The 15,566-nt window shown below is 59.3% G+C and overlaps 5 protein-coding genes across 5 annotated transcripts; 4 read left to right on the forward strand and 1 right to left on the reverse strand.

Annotated features, from left to right (window-relative positions):
• The first annotated feature begins 2,417 nt into the window (after nucleotides 1–2,417).
• Nucleotides 2,418–4,664, forward strand: PHA2 (Prephenate dehydratase). The gene is made up of 3 exons (XM_047988955.1): nucleotides 2,418–3,345; nucleotides 3,415–3,475; nucleotides 3,534–4,664. The coding sequence occupies exons 1-3, from the start codon at nucleotides 3,283–3,285 to the stop codon at nucleotides 4,406–4,408; spliced, it is 999 nt and encodes a 332-aa protein (XP_047844954.1). The 5' UTR covers nucleotides 2,418–3,282; the 3' UTR covers nucleotides 4,409–4,664.
• Nucleotides 4,665–4,922: 258 nt separating this feature from the next.
• Nucleotides 4,923–7,600, forward strand: JDV02_007462 (uncharacterized protein). The gene is made up of 2 exons (XM_047988956.1): nucleotides 4,923–6,862; nucleotides 6,949–7,600. Exons 1-2 carry the CDS (start codon nucleotides 5,033–5,035, stop codon nucleotides 7,504–7,506), a joined length of 2,388 nt encoding a protein of 795 aa, XP_047844955.1. The 5' UTR covers nucleotides 4,923–5,032; the 3' UTR covers nucleotides 7,507–7,600.
• Nucleotides 7,601–8,944: 1,344 nt separating this feature from the next.
• Nucleotides 8,945–10,886, forward strand: JDV02_007463 (uncharacterized protein). Its single transcript, XM_047988957.1, has 4 exons — nucleotides 8,945–9,298; nucleotides 9,441–9,623; nucleotides 9,931–10,461; nucleotides 10,550–10,886. Exons 1-4 carry the CDS (start codon nucleotides 9,002–9,004, stop codon nucleotides 10,685–10,687), a joined length of 1,149 nt encoding a protein of 382 aa, XP_047844956.1. The 5' UTR covers nucleotides 8,945–9,001; the 3' UTR covers nucleotides 10,688–10,886.
• JDV02_007464 (uncharacterized protein) lies at nucleotides 10,739–11,841 on the reverse strand. Its single transcript, XM_047988958.1, has 2 exons — nucleotides 11,621–11,841; nucleotides 10,739–11,562 (listed from the first exon to the last, which is right to left on the reverse strand). The coding sequence occupies exons 1-2, from the start codon at nucleotides 11,813–11,815 to the stop codon at nucleotides 11,002–11,004; spliced, it is 756 nt and encodes a 251-aa protein (XP_047844957.1). The 5' UTR covers nucleotides 11,816–11,841; the 3' UTR covers nucleotides 10,739–11,001.
• Nucleotides 11,842–12,267: 426 nt separating this feature from the next.
• On the forward strand, nucleotides 12,268–15,540 carry HSP98 (Heat shock protein hsp98). Its single transcript, XM_047988959.1, has one exon. It carries the CDS (start codon nucleotides 12,611–12,613, stop codon nucleotides 15,386–15,388), a length of 2,778 nt encoding a protein of 925 aa, XP_047844958.1. The 5' UTR covers nucleotides 12,268–12,610; the 3' UTR covers nucleotides 15,389–15,540.
• Nucleotides 15,541–15,566: the final 26 nt, after the last annotated feature.

Raw genomic sequence — 15,566 nt, forward strand, 5'->3', positions numbered from 1 at the left:
GCATGAGATTCGTCATCAGTGCGGTCTCCTGATATCTCAGCGGCGCGGCGCAGCTCCTCGGCATCGTGGGCCATTCTCCCGCGGAAGCTCTGGCGCTCTTAGCTCGCTTTGTTTGGTGCAAATGGGCCCCGTCACGGGCCATGATGCTAGTAATAGAATCATGGTGCAGCACGTGTGTATGGATGTACCACCTGGATCGTGGGTCGTGCCATTCAAGGCACGCGACCGAGTGGGAGAACCGGGGATGCACGTAACATGTCGGGGTCGATTCCTTGCCCTCTGCCACATTCGCGAGAGCTGTCGGCGTCACATACATACATACTGGGCACCGGATAGAGAGCGCAGTAGCAGCAGCATTTCCGGAGACCCAAGGGCAACCCCCTCGTCACTTGTTACAAAACGGCTCGGCTGCCAGTGTCGTGGTACCAACTAGTTAGGTCCCACAGGGCTATGTCGCCCTTCAGATGAAGATATGCATGACGCCAGCGGCGGCGGCAGCAGCAGCAGCAGCAGCAGCAACAGCAGCACCCCCGACAAGCCGATCTGCAAGTTGGTCGGCAGCTGGGCGTCTGATTCAACTTGAAAACGGATAGCATGCACCCCCTTCTGCTCTGGTTTCACAATGTCTCTCCCGTGGTTGCGCATTGCGTATCTGGCTTCTGCATTTCGCATCACAGGGATGCCCGACCGACCGGTGGGATGGCATGGGAAAAGAGCTCTTTTGTCCATCTTGTCGTCAACCACATGCCATTCACCGTCCACGCCGAACCAGATAAGGGCCTCTGAGCTAATAATAAGGACTCATGCCTGTAAAAACGACAACACGACGCCAGACCAAGGGAACTAAAAAGTCGGGCCCCAGGCTCCCTCCCCCCTTCGTTTGCTAATAACGCAGCCCCTGTGCCAGTGCTTCTCAACAACTGCCCGATGACTGGCAATGATTCAGTGGCGCAGACGCTGTTCAACGGGCGCCCCCCCCCCCGACCTGCGACTCTAGCGTGTGGCGACTGATGCAGGGTCTTCATCGATAGGCGGCACGCCACCCAAAGATGAAACCAACGGCGTTTCGACAATGCTGACCGACTCGTCCCCCGCCCAGGCCGGGCAAGGCTCACCGGCACAACCCACAGCAAACAACGACAGCTTTGCTGTACGGTAGTTACTCGTTCTCCGGGCGAGGCGCAGCGGGAGCTGCTTGGCCGCGTCGTAGGGCGCACGCAGGGCCACCAAGACTTACATACCGTACCTGTGCATGTGAAGCGGTCGTCGGGGCGGCGCATCCATCACACCCTATCGCAACTCTCGTCGCCGGGGATTGATCTGACAGGGTGGAGAGCTTTTCTATTGATATTGTTGTCGACGCGCGGAGCCCAACAACACGCCAGCCCAGGCCAGCCCAGGAAGGTCCCCTCGCCACCACTTCGGATCCGGGGCCCGAGAATGGAAGCCACCAAGAGCTCCGGGCAGCAGGCGCGCGCACTGGGAAAGCTCCGGAGCGGCGGCGCGCAGATCGAGTCGCCCATCGGCCCTGTCTGCCCGCCTCCCTGCCTACTACGCACACCCGGCGCGACGTGAAAAGAAAAGCTTGAAAGCAGGCGCCAGTTGGCCTCGGCGTATGCATAGCGTTGTGCTTTTTACTCTCAATGCGATGCAACTGCGCAATAGCCACCCAGTAGGCAGGCAGACGGCACGTCGGATCGGGGGTCACAGAGTCAAGACGTCAGCATCCAGCTTCCCCGCGCTGCACGAACTGAATCACCAATGCTCCTCCTGGCTCGGGGTCCCAAGTCGCCCATTGTGTTTGCGGGGTATTAGCTCAAATCCTAATCTGAGCGTGTTTCCGCTCTCGCCTGGCGGACGCCGGGTGCCGCCCGGGGCAAATGCTCGTTGTGGCGTCGCCGGAGGGCACAGCATCTGGTCCGAGATGCCTCTTTGACCACGGGCTCCGAGGCCGCGTTTCAGAAAGAGGCGTGGGCAGAGAAGCCACCCCAAGCTCCAAGAGATATCATCACGGGCTGCCCGGTGCCCCGCCCCGGCGCTCGTCATGAAACGCGGCGCCTCGTACGGATGGGCCTGTGCAATGGAGCTCGATTTCTTTCACATACCCTGAATGCAGTGTACTGTCCGAAGTGCTGCGCAAGAAGCAGCTCATTCCGCACAGCACTGCGCACATTCTGCGCCCAATTGTGAAATTGGACAGCTCTAGGATGATGCCATGTGTGCAGTAGTTTGTCGAATCCATGTCCGCAGCTTCCGTGTAAATTGCGACTTATATTACTAAGACCGTACTTCGTACGTCGATTACGGCGCGCGAATAATGCCGAGGCGCAAGGCATCTTAGGACTGAATTTTGCGCTCTGTTAGTGCGTGAAACGCCGATGGATGCGCTCGGCTCCTACCGAATGAACAAACACACAGCTCTTGTATACGGCAACCGAAGCGCGCAATAGAGCCGCGGGGGACGCGTGCTCGCCGGTACTTCGTACATGTGCCGACGGTAGCTGTTTCGGACCGTCAGATGGAACCAAACGCTCCAAGCATAGCTGGGGACTGCGTGGATTGCCCTTTTGGACAAGGGCAGAAACTCTATTCGGTCTGCTGGCAGTAGTCTAAGTTCCTAGGTATGCCTTACCATCTTACCTACTAGGTCCAGAGGTTGAGTATGCTCAAGGCCCGTGCCCGGAGACAAGGTTGCTGCCAGTGTCGCAGGAGGCCGCGGTCCCGCCGCGCCCGTCGCAATCAAAAGGCAGCATCAATCAAATCTTTCAACTGAGTGAGAGACGAGGCACAGACTGCCGACGCCGACGTTGGCGACAGCTGCCAGGGCAGGGCCTTCCAAGTCCCGACGGGAGTTAATATGGAAGTAAGTTAATACTAAGTTACTTAAAGGCAGGCCTGGTAAGCGCTTGGCCGTGCAGGCCGTACCCCGGCTCGTGCTGCCAGCCGTCCCCGCTTAGCAATCCGTGTACCACGACCGTATGCTTAAGTTGCTAGTGAGCGACCACCACCCGCATTGGCCATCCCACCTTGGACCTTGAAAATCCTCAGCCAAGCTCACCCGAGTGAATGACACGCAGCTGCATAGGTGAAACGGTCCGTTGACGCCTCTCGAATCGCTTCGCCGGCGCCAATCCTGCTGTCTCCTGCTCGCTTGCCACCAGCCCGCTCGTCGCGAATACCGGATCGTCCTTGCTTGGGCGCCGAAGCCGGAGCAGCCGCACCGCCTTCCTACCGTCGGACCCTCATCACTCGGCACCGACAACCTGAGGCAGCGGCATCATCATGGCGCTCGTGTCCAAGCCGGCCGTGTCCTTCTTGGGACCCGTGGCGTCCTACTCGCATCAGGTACGACTGCCGAGGCATCTGACTGACCCCCAGCAATTCCGTCCATGACACACACTGACACCATGGCAGGCTGTGCGCCAAGTCTTCCCCGAAAACATCTGGGACTTGAAACCCGCGGTCACCATTGATGGTTCGTGCATCATGCATCTGCCGGGCGGGTCTCATCGTTTCTGACCTGGAGCTTGCAGACGTCTTCAACCAGGTCCAAGGCCGCGAGGTCCTCGCGGGCGTGGTGCCGCTTGAGAATTCCTCCAACGGCCCCGTCGTCTTCACCTTGGACAACCTGGCTGATAGAGACGGCCGCTACAAGGACATCACCGTCCACGGCGAGATCTTCGTCGAGGTGCACCACTGCCTCGTCGGCCACAAGAGCCCGCAGCCCCGTGCCGAGGACAATGCCGAAGGCTCGGGCACCTCTACCCCGACCGCTGCGGACCCGACCCCGGCCAAGCCAAGGGCCAAGCCGCTGTCTAGTCTCAAGCACATCAAGCGTGTGTACTCGCACCCGCAGGCGTTTGGCCAGTGCAACGCCTTCATCTCGACATATCTCAAGGGCGTCGAGATTGTCGACACGAGCTCCACGAGCAAGGCCGCCGAGATTGTGAGCCAGGATGGGAACGGCACCTGGGCTGCCATCTCCAACGAGCTTGCCGGTTCGCTTCACGGGCTCGACTTTCTCGCCAAGTCCATTGAGGACCGCGAGGACAACACGACGCGCTTTCTCATCATTGGCACCAACTCGTCGGTTCCCAAGGACTGGCAACTTCAGAAGCAAGAGTCCGCTTCCGCGCCGAGCAACAAGTCGCTCGTGTCCTTCACCGTGCCGCACACATCCCCCGGCGCGCTCGCGGACGTGCTGAGTTGTTTCAAAGAATTTGGCCTCAACCTGACGAGTATCAATAGCCGCCCGAGTCTCAAGGCGCCGTTCCAGTACATCTTCTTCGTTGAATTCGATGGCCATAGGTATCATGATCCGGATGGCAGAGTCTCGGGCGCCTTGGACAAGATCAGTCGTGTTGCAGAGAGTTGGCGGTGGTTGGGGAGCTGGGAGAGATATAAGTAATCCCTTACCAACCAAAAGGCGCAACAAGGTATAATCCGTATATTTCGTCGTCAGCGAGGTACCGTGGGTTGTACTGCAGCGCCTAGCGTGGGAAAAGCGGCTGAAGCGAGGCGGCGGACTTGGTTGCAGCCCTTCGACTCCCAAGTCACGTCCATATACTCAGACAATAAAAACTGCATTCAGCTTTGCTAATAAGCCAACCTGCGGTGCCAATGCCCTCCCGGTTTCATTGTCTTTGGGGAGCAGTCACAGATCCACAACGGGCATCGACGCAGCTCGACTTCCAGGTTCTCCCCGGGGGCCGCCCATGCAGCGAACGCATCACCCGTCATCACACACAGCAGGGCTGCCGATTCCATTGGTATCTGACCTACTGCTGCGACCGGGTTGCCAGTCGCGCTGCAGATGTCAGCCGATGTCCGCGTTCATTGAATGCATCTCGTCGCCATGGGTTGCATTTGTGCTCGCAAACCCACGAATCCGGCGCGTAATTTGTCCCTCTCTCCCTGGGCCTCGTTATTTAAGTGACGGCTGCTTCACCACCATCAATCATCCACTTCGTCACTCCAGAGCCTCGTACGCAGTTATGCCACAAGAGCTAGATCCTCGAATTGACGCTTTGCCATGGCCGCCGTCAGCCTCCCATCAAAGACCCATCGGGACCTCCTCGACATCATCGACCGGCTCCGTCTCGAGGGCATAAGCCGCTATGTCGACCTCCCCGAGATCATCGTCACCGGAGATCAATCCGCGGGCAAGAGCTCCGTCCTCGAGGCCATCTCCGGCATGACGTTCCCCACAAAGGACAACCTGTGCACGCGCTTCGCCACGGAGCTGATCCTGAGGCGGGCGCCCCATGCCGACGTCAAGGTGTCCATCACGCCCGACTCGGACCGCCCCAGCCACGAGAAGGAAGACCTCAAAAAGTTCCGCCCGCTGCTCGCCATCTCGGAGGCGGGGCTCGGCCCGGTGATTGAGCAGGCCAAAGAGGCCATGGGCCTCGGCAGGCCGAAAAAGGTCTTTAGCAACGACATCCTGCGAGTCGAGCTGAGCGGGCCGCAGCAGCCGCATCTCACCATGGTCGACCTGCCGGGCCTCTTCCAGGCCGGCAACAGCACGCAGTCGGACGAGGACGCGGAGCTCGTGACCCGGATGGTCCTCGGGTACATGAAGCGGCCCAGGAGCATCATCCTCGCGGTCGTGTCGGCCAAGAGCGACTTCGCGCTCCAGGCCATCACCAGGCACGCCCGAGAGCTGGACCCCACGGGCTCCCGCACGCTGGGCCTCATCACCAAGCCAGACACCCTGGACCGCGGCTCCGACAGCGAGGCCGCCTACGTGAACCTCGCGCAGAACGAAGACGTCAAGTTCCGCCTGGGGTGGCACCTGCTCAAGAACCGCGACTTCAGCATGCGCGATGCGACGACGGCAGAGAGGGATGCCGCCGAGAAGGACTTCTTCTCCCAAAGCCCCTGGACAGCCATCGACTCGTCACAATGGGGGATTGAAATGCTGAGGCCGCGGCTCAGCAACGTCCTCAAGGACCAGATCCTCGCGCAGCTACCCAGTCTGATCGCGGATGTGTCCGAAGGCATCAAAGAATGTAGGGCGAAGCTGGAGAGGCTGGGCCCTTCGCGGGAAACGGTCCACGAACAGCGTCGATATCTGTTCCAGGCGAGCCAGGCCTATTCGCGACTCATGCAGGCAGCCGTCGATGGCATCTACAGCGATCCCTTCTTTGGGAGCGCAAAGACCGAGGAGGGGTATCAGCGCCGTCTCCGCGCCGTCGTGCAGAACACTCTGATTGCGTTTAGGGATCGCATGAGCAAAGAAGGGCACAGTCGTCACATCGTGGACTACGTCAGCGAAGTCTCTGATCCCAGCGGACGCCCAGAGGTATTGCGCTCCGACTACGTGAAGGAGGTGCGGGACCTCATCAGGCGCAGCCGAGGGCGTGAACTCCCGGGGACGTTTGACCCCATGGTCATCGCGGATTTGTTCGCGGAGCAGTCACAGCCGTGGCGCGGAATCCTGCTCGAGCTGAAGGACCAAGTCCTCAACGCCGTCTACCAGACGAGCATGGAGATTCTCCAGCACGTGGCCGTGGCAGAGACGGCGGAGAACATCATGCGCGTTGTAAACTCGGGCATTGACGAACTGGAGCAGGATCTCGATGCAGCCGTCGAGCAGGTCCTCCACCCGTACCTGGCCATCCACCCCATCACGTACAACCACTACCTCACGGACACCGTCCAGAAGATCCAGCGCGAGCGACGCCAGAAGCGGCTTAGGTCGCATATCAAGGCCGTCTACGATAGTGCGGATGGATGGAAGGGGCAATTGACACGCGACAGAGTGCTCGAGTTGCTGGCATTGGAGGATGAACGCGATGAGCTGAACTCGGAACTCGTGGGTAGCACCACTGCCATGGACTACATGGAGGCGTATTATAAGGTGAGAAAGCACACTTATGATCCGCTCTGATGGAAAGTAAGCAACTCTGTACCGGCCGAGGCTGACAGCATGAGGACCGCTCGCAGGTTGCTCTCAAGACCGTGGTAGACAACGTCAGCACACACGCCATCGAGTGCAGTCTCATCCAGAAGCTGCCGTCCGTCCTAGACACAGAAAAGATACACGAGATGAGCGACGCAGAGGTGGCGCAGCTGGCGGCGGACAGCGAGGCCAGCGTGCACGAGCGCAGCCGCGCCAACGAGAAGCTCGACGTGTTAGAGAAGGCACTGCATGAGCTGAGGCAGCTGGACGGCTTCCGCTCCGCGGCGGCCCCAGAGGCGAAGGCCCCGAGCGAAGGGGGCCACGAGACGGCCCCCAGCCCGGCGGTGTCGGAAGAAAGCGAGAGTGTCGGAAGAGAAGAGGCGGAGAGCGTTGTCTCGTCGTCGCGATCGGCCGCTCGCGTGGTGGAGTGGAGGGGACAACACGAAAGCGTGTCCGAGGTCGACTTTAAATCTGAAGCTGCGGATGGGCCCGAACTCGAGGTTCCGGCGCCAGTCGAATGCCAGGCGATTGATCCAGACAACTTTTGGTCTTTCTCCACGACGAACAAAAAGAAGGAAGGGAGAAAAGCTCGGGAGCTATGAGGTCTTCCAGTTAGCTTGTAACGTACGAAGTAGTAGGTCTCGGCATTCTGGGCCGAGCGTCGGATGTCTTTGCCCCATCATTCTTTCTCTCTTGTCCCCCCTTGCGTGCAGCGTCGCGGAAGTCGTGATATCGGCAGCAGCCAGCGGGCGCCGCAAAAGCCGAACAGAACATGTGGAGCGGCCCGTCGGTCTCGTCGCGATGGCGCCGCGGAGGGCGATGAGACAAGGCGTCCCGGACGACGCGCGAATAGGCAGGCGGATGCGCGTGATACAGCATCGTGGTTGGGTGTGCCGTGATGCCGGGCGCCTGCCAGCAGCAGCGAGCTGCAGATGATGAAGATGTACGTGGCGCGCGTCCTGCAGCCTGCGGGAGAGGGGAGGGGGAACGACCTGCGAATGGGGCATTTGGGTACAGCGGGCGCCGCCACGTTGCAGAGCAGCGGGCGCGCCAGGTTTGTGACTGTCTGTCTGCCACTGTCTGGTGTCGCATGTGCAACAGAGAGGTATCATGGGGTATCATGGATTCACATGTATGTACATGAGGAGTATGATAAAGGCCATGCAGGTTCTATTTTAGTTGCTTGCTGCAAAAGTCTGGATCGGCGTCGTGGATGTGCATGCTCGGGACTCCGCCTCGGTCAGACGGAGGGAGGACGAGAAAGAAAGAAAGAAAGAAAGAAAGGCAGTAGGTACTAAGTCGATGCCTTCCAATCTGCTGCCGCCCAGCGATGACGTCGATAAAGTCTTTGGGGCTTGTAGAGAGGCCTGACGGGCCTGAGGGTTTGAGGGGCTTGATGGGGGCAATGGAACATTCCCGGAGGGATCCATGGATGTGTCCATCCGCCCTGACGGCCGGGTCTTCCAGTGGAAGTTCCAAGCCGCTGAAGACCAGCGGCGGCGGCGGCGGGGCGGGGGGCCACCACCCAGACAGCCCTCCACTGGCCGACCCCTGCTGCAGTTCCTCCACAATAGTGGAGGTTGCCACCTGCCAACCAACCTGCCTGCCTCCGCCGCAGCGGGAAAAAAAATTCAAAATTCAAAAATCGCCGCCGCCGCCTCTCCCTTTGTTCCATCCAAGCAACCCCCCCCCCCTCCACTCCACCCCGCGGCAGATGGATGGATCTGACGACTCTAAAAAGGTACGCCCGACCCGGGTCGTCGCAAGCCCTACGGCCCATCGGCGGCGTCATCGCGCCGCGGCACGGCCAACCACGGAGCACATTGGCGCCTTCACGGTGGACCGCCCTCTCGAGCCATCCAGCTTCGTCCATCCTCCCCATCCCGAGAGGGTGTCCTCCCGGGTCCTTAAGACGCGGCGAGTGGTTCTTGGTAAAAAAATAGCTCGCGACACAGGGCAGCCTCTCGGCCATTGAGCGCGGCACGCAGCCACACGGCCACACGGCGTGGCTCCTTTAGCGGGCGAGGCTCCAGTTATAATCGTCAAGCTTTTGCCTCGGGAGGGGATGCGACGACCCGATATCACGGCAAGCCCTTGATGATGATGTCGATGCTGCCACTGCCATGGCATTTAAAAACAGGCCCTTTCCCTGGCTTTCCCCCTGTGACGCCATGTCTTCTCCTTCCTGATTCCTCCCATCATCCCCTCGTGTTGACTGCGGCTACCCTCAGGCACATCCTTTCTGTTGTTGCCCATTGCTACCTACTACCATCGCCACTCGTACATATACGCAGCCATTCATTCATTGCACCGTGGAAACCAATCGTCACCATGGATCCCAAACCAGTCTTCGCCGTCACTCACCCACGGGCCTGCTCTACGGCCTTTGAACGGGTACGGCTGCCATCCATTGCACTCTTTCGCCCCCTTTCGCCTTGCGCTGGCCTGCGTCCTGTCGCAAGAGCCCCGTCGTCAAAAGGCATAACCTGCAATAATAGTACAACTGACATGTGATGCGTGTGTGCCGAACAAACAGGTCTTCATGACGCGCCGTGATGTGCTTGATAGCCAGCACGAGCCCTTTGGCGACGCCTTCTACTACGGGCCCGAGTTCCTGAGCGACCGCTACAGGGACGACCCGGCTACCCGTGCTGCCCACCCCCAGTCGGATCAGACCTACAAGTCCATTCTTGATCACTTTGCGGAGGTTGAAAAACAGGTTCGCCACCTCTTGGACACGTGTTGATTTTTCGTCTTCTGTGCTTTTGCTACTCGCCGTTGTTATGCCCGCTCCTCGAGTGAGGAGCTGGCCATGATACCCTCACAAGATGCTCGTCTACTTGCATCTTCACCTTCTCACCCCCCGACTCCCTGGGCATTGATGAGAATTCGATCATTTTCCAATCGTGCGTCGGCGCGCGATCGGGACCGAAATTGGGATTGGGACTTCTCACCCTTCCCCCTAAATACACCCCCCCGAGACGGCGGCCCTGTTGCTGTCCGGGATAGATGCTTACTCTCCCCAGGGCAAGCGCGTCTTCATCAAGGACATGGCGTACTACCTCTTCCCGCCCGAGGGCCAGCCCACAAAGATTGCCGAGTCCCTGGGCGGCGGCGAAGAGCCTGGCAACCCTACTGTCATTCCTCTCGACGTCTTGCGGCAATTCCACTTCACCTTTCTCATCCGCCACCCTCGCCGCTCAATCCCCTCATACTACCGCTGCGTGATCCCGCCCCTCAACGAGATCACCGGCTGGAACGACTTTATGCCGAGCGAGACGGGCTACGAGGAGCTCGTCCGGCTCTTCGACTACCTCATCGAGCAGGACATCGTCGACAAGGACCACCTGACGGTCCTCGATGCCGATGATCTGCTCGACAGCCCCGAGGCCATGATCAAGCTCTATTGCGAGCGCACGGGCATCGAGTTCGACCCGAAGATGCTTGTCTGGGACCAGGAGGACAAGGAGCATGCCGCCAAGCTGTTTGCCAAGTGGAACGGCTTCCACGACGACGTCCTCGGCACCGATCGGCTCATGGCCAGGACACACGCCCAGGTTCGTACACCATCGCACGCCCGCGCGCGACGGCGAGCATTCCCACTGTCCCCGGACCGTTTGTGTCTAACTAACCCCCGCTGCGCAGAAGACATCGACGGTCGAGTCTGAGAACAAGGAGTGGACCGACAAGTACGGCCCCGAGGCGCAGAAGCTCATCCGAGAGCTTGTCGACGCCAACATCCCGCATTATGATTACCTGAAGCAATTTTGCCTGAAAGTCTGATTTTGAGACCATGAACGGAACACCACAGAAACGGCGCACCTCACACGGCATGACCAAGAGAAATACTCGGATATTAGGGCCTGATGACCTGCCCATGGAGGCTTGCTTTTGCTCCTCTTTGCTTTAGATAATTGCCTTTATGATACAGCAACGGGCGAGCGGACAGCCCGTATATATGTGGTACAAGTGACTCCTCCCCAGCCGCCGTTGCCGGTGCCCTCGTACAGAAACGCCTCGTAGCGAGTAATCTTCCGCCATCGCGGTTTTCCATTTTCCCGTAGCTCGCCGCGTGTAGTGCGCGAGTTAACTCATGCTTACGCTGCTTTGGTTTCGACCGGTGGTGTCGCGTCCAGATTCGATGAGTAGGACGGCTGCTCGAACAGATCATGCGTGACGTTTGCCGACCATGACTCTGCAAATTCCTTGTCCTGATCGTTGGCCCAGCTCACCGACACCTCGACCAGCGGCCTGTCGCCGTCCACGGGTTCGTCCGCAATGACCTTGTTGCCGGCGCCCTGGCCGGCCAATACGACGGCCATGTCGGCAATGGCATTCGCCTTTTGCTCGTTGAGCGCAACGCCGCGCTCCTGCTTGCTCCGCACGGGCCGGTACTCGATGCCCTTCTCCTTCTCCTGCGCAATCTTCTTCTTGTCGGCGGCCGTGAACTCGTCGGGCCGCTTGTATCGGAAGTCGTCGGTCCACGCCACCTCGTGCAGGTGCTTGAGCTCGCGCAGCTTCTGGAAGACGGAGCGGCCGATGGCGCCCTGGCCGGCGGGGAACTGGATCATGGCGAGCGGCGACCAGTAGTCCTTGCGGAGCTTGGCGGGCTTCGTCTTCTTGCCATTGAAGGGCAATTGCTTGAGGCCGTGGAATCCCTGCACCTGTAAGTCAGCGCGCTGCTTCGCGGGAGCCGTCTGGACGTCGTGCGCTCACGTCTAGTCTCTCCTTGAGGCTGTAGATGACCTGGTCTGACCGGCGATGGCTAAACACCCAAATCTTCTCGCCATGGCCCTCGGGGCGTTCGAAGCCCTTCGGGGGCTGTTTTCGCCGGTTAGAATGGACTTGCCGAACGCATGCCCTCAAAAAGCCCGGCAACCGGTCGAGCCGTGTCCTCGGCGGCGCATTCATGGTCGGCTGCTGGCGGTTCTCAAGGCTAGATAGAGTACGATGCGACGAGGCACGAAAATCCATGCCCCCCCAAAATGACATTGGGCCATTGGCTGGGTCGCACAATGGCCTGGCGCGCGGTCATGTGATCGGACCCCCCAAAGCTGAGACTACGAAGTGCCTGGACGACCATGAACCCACTGTTGGATTGGATTCATTGGCGGCAGCGGCCGCCTGTATTCCCGTTGCAACAGGCCCGGGGCTGACACTGGAGCCCGCGGGCGATAAGATGGCCGCGCCCAATCAGCGGGCCGCCTCCCCACCTCGCTTCCGCTGCAGTTCCAAGGTTTCCAGTGACATCACGAAGCTTCTGGTGGGTTCTGGGCCGCCGCCTGGAAGCTTTCCAGCGCATCCGGGCAGCTACTGGGCAGCGCTGGACCGGCCTGGACGGTTCCAAGATTATCAGGACATCACTCGATTTCTTCCCACCGCCTCCACCCGTCGAGCAGGATAAATTCCTCCCGGGACGGACGGACTTGAACTCAATTTCCTCCTCGACTCGAATTGTTCACATACTACTTGAACCGACCGGACGCTGCCCACGAGCACGCTCCCAAGTCTTGACAGCAACGGCGCCGCATGCATTGCGACACCACACGTTGAAGCTACCTGAACCCCCTCCTCTTTTTCTACCCAACTTAAGCTACCTCGCCTACCTCGCCTACCTAATAATCTCGAGGAGCTTCCCGCGCTACACGACACACAAAGTACGCTGTTTCACACGAGTTGCCCACGAGGCACCGCAACCGATCCATCATGACCGCACGCATGGATTTCACCGACCGGGCCCAGAAGGCCGTGGAGGATGCCATGACGCTGGCTGAGCAGTACGCTCACTCCCAGCTCCTCCCCGTCCACCTGGCCGTGTCGCTACTGGACCCCCCCGTCGACCAGTCCAAAGACCAGCAGAATGGTCCGGCACAGCCCACCGTCACTCTCTTCCGGCAAGTCATTGAGCGCGCCCACGGCGACCCCCAGCTCTTTGACAGAGCCCTCAAGAAGTCGCTGGTCCGCCTTCCCAGTCAAGATCCCCCGCCCGAGCAGGTCTCGCTTTCACCATCCTTCCACGGCGTCCTGCGAAAAGCCTTGGAGCTGCAAAAGGTTCAGAAGGACACCTACATTGGCGTCGACCACCTCATCACCGCCTTGTCCGAGGACGGCAACATTCAGACGGCTTTGAGAGAAGCCAACATCCCCAAGGCCAAGCTCGTTCAAGATGCCGTCACGGCCATCCGAGGAACCAAGCGCGTCGATAGCAAGACCGCCGACACCGACCAGGAAAACGAGAACCTGGCCAAGTTCACCATCGACATGACTGCCATGGCCAGAGACAAGAAGATCGACCCAGTCATTGGCCGAGAAGAGGAAATTCGCCGCGTCGTGCGGATTCTGTCTCGGCGAACCAAGAACAATCCCGTCCTCATTGGCGAGCCTGGTGTCGGCAAGACTACCGTCGTTGAAGGCCTTGCTCAACGAATAGTCAACCGCGACGTTCCCGACAACCTGAAGCACTGCAAGCTGCTCTCGCTTGATGTCGGCGCCCTTGTTGCCGGCAGCAAGTATCGCGGAGAGTTTGAAGAGCGCATGAAGGGCGTCTTGAAAGAGATTGAGGACTCCAAAGAAATGATTGTCCTCTTCGTCGACGAGATCCACCTCCTCATGGGCGCTGGTTCGTCTGGTGAGGGCGGTATGGATGCCGCCAACCTGCTCAAGCCGATGCTTGCTCGCGGCCAGCTTCACTGCATTGGTGCGACCACCCTTGCCGAGTACCGCAAATACGTCGAGAAGGACGCCGCCTTTGAGCGTCGCTTCCAGCAAGTCATGGTCAAGGAGCCCACAATCCCCGAAACAATCTCAATCCTCCGCGGCCTCAAAGAGCGGTACGACCGACACCACCGCGTCACCATTCTCGATAGTGCGCTTGTGGCGGCCGCCAACCTGGCTGCGCGTTATCTCACATCTAGGCGGATGCCTGACTCTGCTATCGACTTGGTCGACGAAGCCGCCGCCGCCGTGCGAGTTGCCCGAGAATCTCAACCAGAAATCATTGACTCTCTCGACCGCAAGCATCGGCAACTGATGATTGAGATCGCCGCTTTGGAAAAGGAACACGACGACGCGTCCAAGACTCGTCTGCAGCAGGCCAGGAAGGACGCCAAGAACGTTGAGGAAGAGCTCCAGCCACTTCGCGAGAAGTACCAAAACGAAATCAAGCGAAGCGAGGAGATCCACCAAGCCAAGCTCAAGCTCGACGAACTCGAGAAGCGACTTGAGGATGCCAGCAACATGGGCCAGCACGCGAAAGCTGCAGATCTCCAGTACGGCGCTATCCCGGAGCAAAAAGCTGTGATCAAGGAGCTCGAGGCTCGCAAGGTCGCTGCCGACGCCGCTCTCAACGCCAGCAGCGGTGACAACGACGGTTCCATGGTCACGGACATTGTTACCGCCGACCACATCAATGAGATTGTAGCTCGCTGGACCGGCATCCCCGTCACCCGGCTTCGCACTTCTGAGAAGGAGAAGTTGATCAACATGGAAAAGGTCCTCGGAAGAGTTGTCGTCGGCCAAAAGGAAGCAGTCCAGTCCGTGGCCAACGCCATCCGACTGCAGCGCTCTGGCCTGAGCAACCCCAACCAGCCTCCCAGCTTCCTCTTCTGCGGTCCGTCTGGAACAGGCAAGACGCTTCTCACCAAGGCCTTGGCGGAATTTCTGTTTGATGACGCTAAGGCCATGATTCGATTCGACATGTCCGAGTACCAAGAACGACACGCACTTAGCCGCATGATTGGTGCTCCTCCAGGCTACGTCGGGCACGACGCCGGCGGTCAGCTGACAGAAGCACTGAGGCGCAAGCCCTTCTCGATTCTCCTGTTTGACGAGGTTGAGAAGGCCGCCAAGGAGATTCTGACCGTGCTCCTGCAGCTCATGGACGACGGCAGAATCACCGATGGACAAGGCAGAGTCGTCGACGCAAAGAACTGCATTGTCGTCATGACGTCGAACCTGGGCGCCGAGTACCTCACTCGACCCGGAGCCAGGGAAGGCCGCGTCGACCCGTCGACGAAGGACCTCGTCATGGGCGCTCTGCGCAACTACTTCCTCCCCGAGTTCCTCAACAGAATCAACTCGGTGGTCATCTTCAACCGCCTGACGCGCAGGGAGATTCGCAAGATTGTCGACATTCGGATACACGAAATCCAGAAGCGGCTCGAGGACAACGGCAGAAAGGTCAAGATTGACGTCTCCGAGGAAGCCAAGGACTACCTCGGCAACTCGGGATACTCGCCCGCGTACGGCGCCCGTCCCCTGTCCCGCCTGATCGAGAAGGAGGTGCTCAATAGGCTCGCCATCCTCATCCTGCGGAACAGCATCCGCGACGGCGAGATTGCGCGGGTCGAGCTCATCGATGGCAAGATTGCCGTCTTGGCGAACCATGCTGACAGCGAGGGCGATGAGGACATGATTGATGACGATGACGACGACGCGGTCGACGAGCTGGTGGCAGACACCATGGATGAGGATATATACGATTAAATAGGGGGAACTTTTGTTTTACATTGGCATCGTTATGAATTACGGCGGGCATTCGAAGGATTTGAATCATACTGGCGGTCCAATAACATAAGGCGTCTCGGGTAGATTAGATATTTCGTACATGGAACTAATAAGGCATGGATCAAGCGTCAACTTTTCGTATGTCACACGTGAGCAC

The sequence above is a fragment of the Purpureocillium takamizusanense genome, chromosome 7, assembly GCF_022605165.1.
Source record: "Purpureocillium takamizusanense chromosome 7, complete sequence".
Taxonomy (NCBI): domain Eukaryota; kingdom Fungi; phylum Ascomycota; class Sordariomycetes; order Hypocreales; family Ophiocordycipitaceae; genus Purpureocillium; species Purpureocillium takamizusanense.